The sequence below is a fragment of the Plectropomus leopardus genome, chromosome 14 (assembly GCF_008729295.1).
Source record: "Plectropomus leopardus isolate mb chromosome 14, YSFRI_Pleo_2.0, whole genome shotgun sequence".
NCBI lineage: Eukaryota > Metazoa > Chordata > Actinopteri > Perciformes > Serranidae > Plectropomus > Plectropomus leopardus.
In genome coordinates, this window is record NC_056476.1 from 27,945,887 (window position 1) to 27,958,139 (window position 12,253).

The 12,253-nt window shown below is 38.6% G+C and overlaps 2 protein-coding genes across 3 annotated transcripts in view; one reads left to right on the top strand and one right to left on the bottom strand.

Moving 5' to 3' along the window:
* Positions 1 to 8,420, top strand: part of LOC121953318 — a 49,304-nt gene extending 40,884 nt beyond the window's left edge. Inside the window, exons 126-136 of one of the 2 annotated variants that reach the window (XM_042500337.1) lie at positions 808 to 998; positions 2,462 to 2,552; positions 2,687 to 2,807; positions 2,959 to 3,140; positions 4,534 to 4,695; positions 4,835 to 4,968; positions 5,076 to 5,209; positions 5,321 to 5,415; positions 6,641 to 7,001; positions 7,661 to 7,699; positions 7,889 to 8,420. In XM_042500337.1, the coding sequence (XP_042356271.1) occupies positions 808 to 998; positions 2,462 to 2,552; positions 2,687 to 2,807; positions 2,959 to 3,140; positions 4,534 to 4,695; positions 4,835 to 4,968; positions 5,076 to 5,209; positions 5,321 to 5,415; positions 6,641 to 7,001; positions 7,661 to 7,699; positions 7,889 to 7,992 (1,614 nt within the window). In that variant the 3' untranslated portion in view covers positions 7,993 to 8,420. The remainder of the gene's footprint in view (positions 1 to 807; positions 999 to 2,461; positions 2,553 to 2,686; positions 2,808 to 2,958; positions 3,141 to 4,533; positions 4,696 to 4,834; positions 4,969 to 5,075; positions 5,210 to 5,320; positions 5,416 to 6,640; positions 7,002 to 7,660; positions 7,700 to 7,888) is intronic. The other variant, XM_042500338.1, reaches the window with a different exon arrangement.
* A 270-nt stretch (positions 8,421 to 8,690) lies between these two features.
* The window catches only part of LOC121953760 (calpain-8-like), a 30,733-nt gene continuing 27,170 nt past the window's right edge, over positions 8,691 to 12,253 (bottom strand). Inside the window, exons 19-22 of the mRNA XM_042500981.1 lie at positions 12,023 to 12,101; positions 11,415 to 11,531; positions 10,595 to 10,647; positions 8,691 to 10,397 (exon numbers count right to left, since the gene is read on the bottom strand). Of these exons, the coding sequence (XP_042356915.1) occupies positions 10,371 to 10,397; positions 10,595 to 10,647; positions 11,415 to 11,531; positions 12,023 to 12,101 (276 nt within the window). The 3' untranslated portion in view covers positions 8,691 to 10,370. The remainder of the gene's footprint in view (positions 10,398 to 10,594; positions 10,648 to 11,414; positions 11,532 to 12,022; positions 12,102 to 12,253) is intronic.

Genomic DNA, 12,253 nt, shown 5'->3' on the forward strand with positions numbered 1-12,253 from the left:
TCCATACCATCACAGATGCTGGCTTTTGAAATTGTCACTGATAAAACTCTGGATGGCCCTTTTCCTCCTGAGTTTGGAGGACACATTTCCCATGATTCCAGAAAACAATTTGAAATGTAAACTAGTCAGACCATAGCACACTTTTCCACCTTGTGTCAGTCTGTATCAGATGAGCTCAGGCTCAGAGAAGTTGGCAGTGTTTCTGTATGTTGTTGATGTATGGATTTAACTTGCATGGCAGAGCCTTAACTTTAGTTGGTGGATACAGTGATGAACTGTTTTTACAGACAATAGTTCCACTGTGGAAGGTTCCAGACAGGTGCTTTTTGAGCATTCTATAACTTTTTTCTGTGTCTTTTGTTGCCCCTGTCCCAATTTTTATGGAATATGTTGCAAGCATTAAACTCAAAATGAGTGTATATTTACAAAAAACAATGAAGTTAATCAGTTTGAACATTAAATATATTGTCTTTGGACTGTATTCACCAGAGTACAGGTCAAAACAGATTTGCAAATTGGTGCATTCTGTTCTTAAACCAAATTATACACAGCATGTTAACATTTCTGGAACTGGGGTCATCCCAAAGACATGTAGATGTCCATATCATTTTTTCATTCATGTAAATATGAAATGTTACAAATAATTATTGTAAACAGCGGAGAAAATAACATCCAACTTCCGGCTTGAAAAAGAATTGCCATGTCCCATGTAAGTGGTCTTCAAGGGATGAAGGATCTATATTCCGATTTAGACAGTCAAGGTACTGTGTGGCATTTTAAATTAAATGTTGTGATTTTACTGTCTAGGGTATAAGTGGTGTGAATCTGAGCAGCGATAACCTGGAGGTGCTGGGAAACATGGCCTGCACTCTGGACAGTTCTTACATCCAGAACTCTGATCCTCTCATTCTGGAAAAACTCAAAGCCTGCAAGGACTTCTCTGCCAGCCAGATTACTGCCATGGAGACACAGCTGCTGTCTGGGAACACACGATATGGGTAAAAGAAATTGATAAATCAATAGCTATTCCGACTGCAATTCAGTGGATAGGCTGGTAATATTCTATGTTTTTCTTATTGTCCGCAAATCCAATGAAAAGACCAAAACCAACAATGCATTGATCTTCTAAAACCAAATGTAGTTTACAGCTCCATTGTTGTTCAAAAACGATTAGAATCACATTGCACACTGCAGAACCATTCTCTTACACCTTGTGACATGTTCAGTCATTCCCAGAAACATACACAAGCACTGCAGTTTACACCAACTCAATTCCACATACATCGTTCTGCTGCTGTAAATACTCAGAAGCAGTCTCTACATTAAGCTCGCCACCAAATGCTGAAAACAGTCCCCAACTAAATTTTTTTGCAACAGTTTGAACAGCTTTTGTTAAAAGCAACTGTGCCTAGCTGTTTTCAGAAGTCAAATATTTTATAAATCACCGAAACAAAATATTCAGTTCTGTTATCATTTCAGGGGTCAAATTCTGACACTTTGTCAAAGGCAGCCTTTAATGTTTCTATGAGACTTGCATTCTTGCTTAATATACGTCTACAGTTACTCAACAGTCTGGGGTCTCTGTTGTTGTATATTGTGCCTCATAATGCCCTACATATTTTCAGTCATTCAGTCATCAATCACTGAAAAAGACTTCATCTAGATGACAGCATATGTTGCTCCAAAACCTTATTGTGCCTTTCAGCATTCATAGTGCCTTCACAGATAAGAAAGTTACCCATGATGTCATGGGCATCATGGGTAACATCATGGGCATGTGCTGTGGTCTCATTATGTGGTGTTTGCACACATTTACACCTTGTGTTAAAGCAGCCATTGGTGTCTTTATAGGATACATCAAGCTTTCAACAACCTCTACTGTAAACTTTTTTGCTGCAAGACTTGACATTGAGAGCAACTGACAAAGTCTACAGAGTGAAAAAATCTTTGCTAGGCAACAGGGAGGTGCATGGGTCAAACAAACACAGAATTTCAACCAGGAGATCACAGTTTGTGTCCTATGTGAAACCAAATATCAATTTTAATGTTATCTCACGAAATGTACATACTGTGGTCTCACAGTGACTCATGACACATTTGCGTCATGTCATATCATGTAACAAACATACTTATTTTAATCAAAACATTATCTTTTTTCTAATTCCAACACAGTCGTTTCGTTACTTGAACTTGACTGTTACAACGGTAACTCAACATTAACCATTTGCTATAATGTGTTTTCATAGGGACTCTTAAAGACACCCTGTGTGTCGCTATGAGAAGCTGAGGGGCGTGACACATACAACATTGTGTTATCAAAAGATCATCATCATTTTTATTTAGAGGCATTTTTATATGTGAGAACTTTAATGCCAATGCACCAAATATGGCCTTGTTTGCCACCAAGTTCAAATCAAGGTAGTAAAGCATTCCTTATGAATATATCAACTTCTGTTTTCAGCAAAGTCAGCACCTGGAACAGGACAACTCTGGAAAATCTTCAGGACCTACCTCTGTATTTAACAAGAAACATCTGGGACGAGCTCAGATCTGTATGATTTTCACTTTTACCTGTTTATTGATACTAATTAGTCCAATACTATACATTCAATATTTTTAAAGAACTTTGTAAGAGTCACCTTATTTAAAGATAAAAGTAAAAACATTTCTGAAATATTTTTTGCAGTCAACAAGGAGAAGGTTCCTTAAGATCTTCATGCGCAAACTGAGGAAAGAAAACACAGAGAAGACTAAGCTCAAGGATCTGTTTCAAGAGGTCAACATTGTCAGGGCCAAACGAGGAGCAGGTAAAGATAGTGATAGGAAGCCATAGTGTGTTTTGGTTTTGTTTTGTGTTTTTTACATTGTACGTATTTAATGAAATGACATATGGCATAACCCTGCACTTATGTGTCTAACTTGACTTTCTTTTTTTTTCATTCATCAATCATTCTCAAGGCTGCACTGTTGGTGATATAACCGAGGTGACAGTCAAAGACGATTCTTTCCCCATTGGCTACACCGCATCGCAATTTGACCTCTGCTTGGACCTCCCTATCCTGAGGGATAACCTGAACACTATCTGTGAGAAAGTGGATGCCGATGAATATCAGAAAATCATTCTAGCGAAACTCAACCAGGTACGTTTTTTGTATATGGAATGTGAAATTGCCTTGAATTTTATCGCAAGATTTGTTTTGTGTATCAGGTCATTATAGCAGTGGTGGGGATAACGTGTTAAAAATAAATTGGCTCTCTTTAAACAAAACATTGAAAGAAGGCAATGAGCAACTTAAAAAAATAAATCCAAAGATTTTAAAAAAAAGGTGATTAAAATTAAAACTAAATTAAAATTAAAATAATTTGTGAAATTGGCTTGGTTTAACAACAGATCCCTTTTCAAGTATCTAACCAAAAACCCATTCGAAAATCCCACTGATTTTCATTTGCGGGTTTTCTGAATAATTACTGTTTGTACTTTATTGCACAGTGTTGAGAGCATTGTAAACGATGAAGAGCAGAGCAGAGCAGAGCGTGCTCTGCTGGACAATTCCTGTAATGGCACCATGTTCATATAAACCCTAAACATTCTTTTCTGCATTATATTTTATGTAAAATAAGATCTCATCTCGCAGCATTAGTATTCTTATTATCTTTAAAAGGCCCATATCAACAGATAGAATCAGCCAACCTTTAAATCCGTCCAGCTGTAGTTTATTTTTTTAGTCATTTGTGAATGTGTCGTTAAATCAAGAGGTAAATATGGTACAACAGACATCTTGTCATGTGTCACTGGAAAAAAGTGTTTCTGATTTTATTATGAATAGAAAAATATGGTCAAATCCAGTGGCGTGCACAGGGGGGGTGACCGCCCCCCCTTGTGGCCCAATTGTTGAAAAATGCGTGCTAAAGTGCCCCCTGGGAGCCAAAACGCGCATTAAAGTACCCTCTTGGGAGCCAAAACGTGCGCTAAAGTGCCCTCTTGGGAGCCAAAACGCGCGCTAAAGTGCCCTCTTGGACGCCAAAACGCGTGCTAAAGTGCCCCCTGGGAGCCAAAACGCGCGCTAAAGTGCCCTCTTGGACGCCAAAACGCGTGCTCAAGTGCCCTCTTGGGAGCCAAAACGCGTGCTCAAGCGCCCTCTTGGGAGCCAAAACTCACTAAAGTGTCCTATTGGGTGGCAAAAGCACACGCTAAATTGCCCTCCTGGTTGGCAAAATACATGAAATTGCCCTCTTGGATGGAAAAAACACTCAACTGCCCTCTCGGGAACCAAAACGTGTGCTAAAGTGTCCTCCTGGAAGCCAAAATGCGTGCTAAAGTGCCCCCTAGGAGCCAAAACGCGCATTAAAGTGCCCTCTTGGGAGCCAAAACATGTCTAAAGTGCCCTCTTCAGTGGCGAGGAAAGGATGCTATATGTGCCCTTTTTTTCCTTTTCGCCCCTGCCCTTCAAAAAGTCTGTGCACACCACTGGTCAAATCTTTACACAAATTAATTTCAATACAATTTCGCTTCTTATTCCATATTCTCTGTACTTCCAGGCATACCCTTCGGATGTTCCTGAGGATAAAGTTCAGGTGCTCAATTCAGTGTCTCGTGTGGCATCACTTGACGACATCTCCAAGTGGACCATCACCAAAGCTGACACACTAGCAGCCCTAATGAAATCTGGGGATGGATCATGGGAGGCAGAAAAGGTACAGTGTGAAAGGATTATTAAAACTACAAAATGTTGGAGTTTTTTCATTCTTTACAAACAGTGTAATATAAATATTAAGAAATTTACTCACATCAGTATACATTTGTTCACTTGCTGTATTCCTTATTGATGTGTAGAGCAAAGCAATCATCACCAAGTACCTGGGTGCTTCTGGGAACTCCCTGGGCAGCACTGAGCTGAACAGTATTGGTTCCAATGTGTGCTCATTAGACACCAGCACGCTGAGGACCATCACCCCAGAGAGCATCAGGTGGGTACAGACAAGGAGCAGTTAGTTTAAAGATGCCAAAACTTTGCCACTGTGAATGATGATATGAACTAAAAACTGCATGTGTCTTTATTCTTGCGCCATGTCAGAAATGCCAATCCTCTGGACCTGACGTCGTGTTCATTGGAACAGAAGAAAGTCCTGTATGAGATCAGTAAAACGGCCTTCAGCTCGCTGAATTCTAATCCCACTGCCTATTACAATTCAATTAAGCCTTATCTAGGTAAGAATAGCCGTTACCTGTCTTTGCGGCTGTTTCTCTCTCTCTCTCTTTCTCTCTCTCTCTCTCCAGAACTCATTTCTAATTTCCTTGTTTTCCTTTCTTCACTGATAGGCGGGGCACCTCTGGAAGATATAGTACAACTGTCAACCCAGGGCATCAGTATGGACATTGCCACTTTCGCTAGTCTGGATCCAGACGTAATCTCTGTAAGGATATTAGAATTGACAACAGAAAGGGTTTTGTACAGCTTATCTATCTATCAGCTATACATGTGTCTAGTTGTTTTATTATGACTATACTAATACTATTTACTTAGGGGATGCTTGAGCCTAACTTACATTAACACTGTAATGGATTTGGGAAGGTCTAAGAATAAGAAAAACCCAATAAAGGTCCTGTGTTCAGGATTAAGGGGTTAGATTGTCAGAAATAGAATGTCTTATAATAAGTATAAGATTTTGTCCATTTGTTTTGAAGAGGTACAGACCTCTGTGAATAATGCAACTCCCAGTAAGAAGTAAAAACAGATTAACCATATTAGCATGTGTTAGGCTGGCTTCCCATCACTGACATACCAAACAGCATTGGAAAAACACAAATTTTCTAACTCAAAACTGCTTTAGTCAGTGTTTTCCCCGGTTTTAATCACCTGGTCAATTTAATTTAAAGGTCTGGTGTTTTTACCTGCAAACGTCTCTTCTTAAAGAATTATGAGAATTTTCAGTCAGAGGCTTAAAGGTCCAGTGTGTCCAATTTGGGGATACAGTGGCATTTAACTGTGAAGATTGCACATCCCAACCAGCTGAAACTTCTTCCTGCTAGAATTTCTTCAGTGTTCATTGTTCAGGAGGTTTTTGCCATAAGCCAAATTCTCTGCAAAGGTCTCTTCCTCTCCAAAACAAAAGAACCCGTTGATTTAAACTAGTAAAATTACTGAATAAAGCCATCTTACGTCACAAATCATCAAATCATCTCCTATGCTGTTCAGCATGTTGGAAACAGGCAGCTCGCCCACTACACGCTAATGTGTGCTCGAGTTTTTGATAAATTAAGAAATTAAGATTCAGACCTTGAGGAGGTTTTTACCAGGAGCCAGATTATGCACAGAGGTCTCTTACTCTCCACAACAAACGGATGAGGGCATTTAAACCTAAAATTCTAGAGCCAGTGTTTGGTTTGTCCATTCTGGTCTACAGTTGAAACATGGCGATCCTTGTAAATGAGGACCCGCTCCCCATGTAGACATAAATGGCTCATTCTAAGGTAACGAAAGCAACAATACTTATTTTCAGGTGCCTATACACTAAAGTTAGTGTATTTAGGGAAAAGAAATGAAGCAGCTTTCTTTCAAATCTATGATATTTTCATAGTTATGACTGTGTGAAGACTTCAGACCAATTTTTTCTACTGTTTTTTGTTGGAAATGAGCAGAAATTGAGCGTGGACCAAGTGAGAGGCCTCGTTGGTAGCCATCTACAAGATCTGAAGTTGTTTGAGAACGATGCTGCAGTTGAGAGATGGAGAAACTTGCAGACACAGGAAAACCTGGACAAACTGCAAATAGGCCTAACCACCATCAGAACCACCCTGACCACTGCACCCCCTGGCACCGCTGCAACAACTGTGCCTGGCACCGCTGCAACAACTGTGCCTGGCACCGCTGCAACACCCGGCACTACTACAACACCCGGCACTACTACAACACCCCTGCCTGGCACCCCTGCAACTCCCGGCACTACTGCAAAACCCGGTACCACCAACGCTGCTACAGCTGCTACAGCAACAACACAAGGTGAACAACTTCGACTTGCTTCTACCTTAAAGAATACATTAACACACTTTAAAGACATTATATAGCATTGCTTAAACTGCCAGTTTAATTTCTTTACCCTTGCTGTATCTATTTTTCGATCATGTGAACATTGACAAGAACTGTTAAAGGTGCAGTTTTGCCTCTTTGCAGTGTATTCTCACAGAACGGGTTGCATGATATCCTATGAAAATGCAAGCACAGCAGTTCATATGATATCATACCAGCTGGCGCGAAAGAAGTCATGTCACTGACTTACTTACAGTTAAGGAGGTTAAGTTAGGTTTAGGCAATAGAAGTTACTTTAGTTAGGTTTAGGAAAAGAAATATACCTTAAAATGACTCATTCACACATTCACATGGTTCCAAACACATGTCTCCAGGGCAATGTCCAAGGGAAAAGTCTAGGTTTTTGTGATCCACCATCTCAATCTGCTTCTTTACAAGACTTGTTTCCTTGTTCATTCCTGTCGTTGCATTGGTCACGTAATCGCAGCCTTAGAAAATACGTTGGAATATGTACAAATTTGGTGCATTACTTTTCATGGGAACAGTTTGTGAGAACAGCCTCTTCTGTGATGCTGCTGGGTTTTGTTTTACTTCACAATGCACCGTCTAATTAAACTGAATCCCATCCACAGAAAACACAGCGACTGCTGTCACTGCAGGGGTAACACCAGGTAAGCATCTTACAGTGCACATTTACCCACTTTGAGTAAATAGTATGGCTTTGCTTACACTGCCATTTTAGGGGCTTAACCCTTGCTTTGCTTTTCAACCATGCAAATGATTTCAAGAACTGTTGAAAGTATAACTTGACCTCTGTGATAAATGAAGTGTAAATATATATTTTTGGCTTTTATTTCTAGAAAATACCACAAGTGGGGGAGCACAGCTTGTAGGACACCCAGCATCCATATCCCTGGCTGCTCTGCTGACAACTGTGCTGCTAATACTTCAACAACTAGCCTAAATCCATCCGTCACTTACTAGTCATGTTAATCAATTAACAGTGACTATTACATTTTTAATACATTTTCAGTTAGCTATCTATTAAAATGATCTATTATTATATCTATTATAAAGGGAATTGGTTTATTGCTATTGCTTAATTCCTGCTTCACTCTATGACATAATGTTGTAAAGTTACATTATTGAACAATCACAGGAATTAGAATAATATGTTTTTAGTGGTGATCTGGGGCTATTTTCTTCATACTAGTGTTTTGAAATTATATTCTGCTAATATTAAAATGTATGCTCAATCATTATTAAAAGCTAAAGTTAAATAAATTAAAAATAAATTAGAATAAATTAAAAATAAATCTTTCAAATTGCTTGCATTATATACAATCATTATTTAAACTGCTATTCCTGAAATGAATAAAGACATAATAAATATGTGATGTTTGTGTGTCTGTATCTTTAGCGCATGATGTGTCCTGACAGCCTATTCTTTTTTCAAAAGAAAAGCAAAGAAAAGAGAAGCGGCACCATGTGACGCATTTGGATGACAATGTGTTGGTCGGCTTTAACAGGTTTTTTTCTAACACCATCAAATCCAGCGCTACTCATGAATAGTCTCCAAAGAACTAATCAAAAGGCAGCATATGTCTCTTGAGTTAGTTTCTTAATCTTGATTTTTATGTAGACCTGGATGACACATCTTCGTACCGGTTTGGATAATGTCTTTATTATGTGAAGTACAAAATTATTAAAATAAAAGTCTATCACCACCTTAAACAGAAATATGCATTAACCCACTTTAAAAAAATAAAAGTGCCCCATCAGAGAGACTTAACAAGATAAAGAGTCTACAGCCATGCTAGCAGCTTTGAGAGGATGTACTTAGACACAATGGTGCTTTGAGCTAAATTCTTGTATGTTAATGCTGCACTGGAGGTGGGACCTTATTCATTAAATAAAAGTTGCAAGGTGGCACACAAAGCCAAAAAAGTTCAGTTTTTTCATCTTCAGCATCATAGAGCAGGCACACTTGAGACTTAGAGTGGCTGAGTTCTGGTTTACTGCTCTGTAATGTTGAATGGGGATGAAAAAAACTTAAAGGTCCAGTGTGTAGGATTTAGTGGCATCTAGTGGTGGGTTTGCACATTGCAACCAATCATCACTTTTTGGACCAAGCAAGAAGATGTCAGAGGTTGACATGAAAATATGACAATGTGAATGGTGCTATCTAGAACCAGTGTTCAGTTTATCCATTCTGGACATCTGTAGAAACAGGATCCACTCTGTGTAAATGGCTCATTGTAAGGCCAGAAAAACGGAATGATTATTATCTTTAGGTGTTAATAATCTAATGAAAACATTCATGAAAATCACGTTACATATTATTATCATTTCTGCCAATAGATTCCTCTGAATCCTCCACACTTGAGCTCTAAACATGAGTCTTTTTTAGACTCTCAAAATGTTATCAGACCAAATGAGTCATTTTAGGAGGTTGTGTCACATTTGCCAATTAGCACTAATTTAATGTTTAATAAACAATCAACCTCACCATGGCCCTAGGAAAAAGTCAAGGGATCACATAAATCAGCAGGCTTCATCCTCTGAGCATCCTGAATGTATGTATCAACTTTCATGGCAGTCCATCCAGTTGTTGTTGTGATATTAAATGGCGGACTGACTGATGCTAGCATGGCAGGAAAAAAACAAAAACTATTTCCATCTTGCAGTAAAATATAAAATCCAGCACAAATAACTGAAGACTAACATGTAGACATAAAAAGATATGGCATCTTTGCTGTGTATCATCAGACAGGGTATATTTTCACATTACTGAATTTCTCAATACATGTACTTACTAGGGGTGTAACAAAAAACAATTTATTAACTTGATTGATTTTTTATTTTCACGATCTAACTGTGATCTAGTGTCCTAAATCCACATTCAATTTTTAATTTAAAAAAAGGCATTTTTTGACAAATGTAACATTTGAACCTCAGTTAAGGCCTTTGCACACCAGAGATGTTTTTTTTTATTTTTTTATTTCCTGCACCCCAAGTGTGTAAAGACCTTAACAATAAAAGCACACTTTTGAAATTTTGTTGCATTTGATGCTATGCATATTTTGGCCACTGTACTATCTCTAACAAGTGTTTTTTCACAAATGAATCGCGCTTCATGTTCCTTCCAATTGTTCTCCCACTCTACTTTGCAGTGGGAATTTTTCTGTTACACCCCTAAAGGAAGCAAAGTTAGGAGTAAATGCCCTGTTGTTTCATACCCTGTTGTAGCTCATTTGGAGACATAAAGACATAATTATATTTTTTCACATCATCTGCTGCTGTAATTACAAACGAATCCTGCTGTTCATCTTCTCTGTCAGGTTAAGTGTACATCGAAAGGTACATCCACTGCAAATTAAGAGGAGACAGATTAGTGTTGCGCTGTGTTGCATGTTTGGCTCTGCTGAAAAGCAAGATCATTTCATCACAGGGACCTACAAATGTAGTAGCTTTTTTTAAGTATAAAACACACTCAGAAATTGTTCTGCAGATTGTGAATGGACAGAAATGAAAAGTACCAGCAAATTCAGAATACATTTTATTACCTCTGATTCACGGAGACTCATGTGTGTTCCATCAGACAATTGTCTGAAGATACCTATTGAGAAAGACAAAAATTCGTATGACTTCAGAAACTATAAAGGCAAGGAGTGGGAGTCAGAGATGTCACATGCCATGAAGTTCCATCATTCACTTAAACTGATATAGATAAGTTCCACCATTTTCATCTGTACCAGTTGCTGCACTCTAGTACCGCCACATACAGTATGTGAAACTATGATAAGGTGAAATGCACTGGAGATTCCTGCTGTTATTGTTGCCCACCCTATGGTGCATTGCTATAAAGTAGCTTTCCCTTGCTATCCCAGTAAGCTGCGGGTATTGAAAAGCCCAAAATACACTCCAGATGTTAAAACTGAACCAACTAATAGTCTACAGACATGCTAGTAGCTGTACTTAGGCAGCAAACACTGTAATGTTTAATGATAGTTACTTGAACATCCAATGAAGATGTCCCTTTATTGTTCAAGTAGTTCCAAAATGAAAGCTTCGGCTTTTGTACAAGATGTTTCCTGTCTGTGAGCTGGACATCTTTACTAAGCCTCTCAGCAATGTCAGAATACAACATTAAACTGACATTGACTCACATGGAGCTCAAACCCCAGTTTTGCGGATGAAAGTCTTTTGCTTTATCTATTCATCCCACACAACTTTCCATCTACATGACTTTTGTTGCCCTTCATGCTACTTCACTTGACTTCCTGGCAGAAAGCCCTTAAGTTTATTTCGAAGTATTAAAAAGTTTTTAGTCTGTATTATACTTAACCTACTGTCGGCTAACAGGAGATGCCCAAATGTACTTACAGCTCATGCAGTCGAAGCGAAGGATGAGACTGATGAAGCTATCCAGCGTCATGTGTCCAGAGGAGGCACCGTAGCGCAGAGCCATCAAATTCAGCATGTCATCACTGATGCTCTTCCCTAAACCAACATACACGGAACAAAAGTTTAGGTATATTTATTTTAGGGCTGCTACTGACTATTGTTTTCATTAGTGACTATGCTGCAGATTATTTTCATTTTATTAAAGGTCCAGTGTGTACGATTCAGGGGGCAGAAATTAAATATACCATGAAACTTCAGTTAAAAGCCTCATCCCCATTAGATGCCTAGTCTCTTTTACTAGCCTGGTGTGGCGATACATTTGGACAAATAAAGGCCTGTCTCAATTAGAGGCTCTGTCTGGTTGCCATGCAGCATGCTAGAGATAATGTTAGTTAGCTGCTTAGATCATACATAAGATTTTTAAGTTCTGCACCATTCATTACACTTTTTTGGGGTTGTTTTTTTTTTTTTTTTGCAAAGCAACCTTGAGTTCAAGAAGGGCGCTATATAAATCCAATGTATTATTATTGTTATCATTAGATTTAAAATAAGGAGGATAAATCACAGGACAGCAGCTGATCGTCTACCTGAAGCCATGATTGCATTCCTCAGCTCCCTCAGTGACAGTGTTCCTGTCTGTGAAACATCAGTGCGGAAGAAAATGTCCTGATAAAAGAGAAGATAGTAACTATGTAAAGGTCAACAACTCTAAGCTTCCTTTTATAAGATTTTTAGCCCTTTAAAACTGAGCTAATTGGCTTGATTTCTTTCAAAAACATGGAAAGAAGGCAATTTGCAACTTCAGAAGAAATTACCCC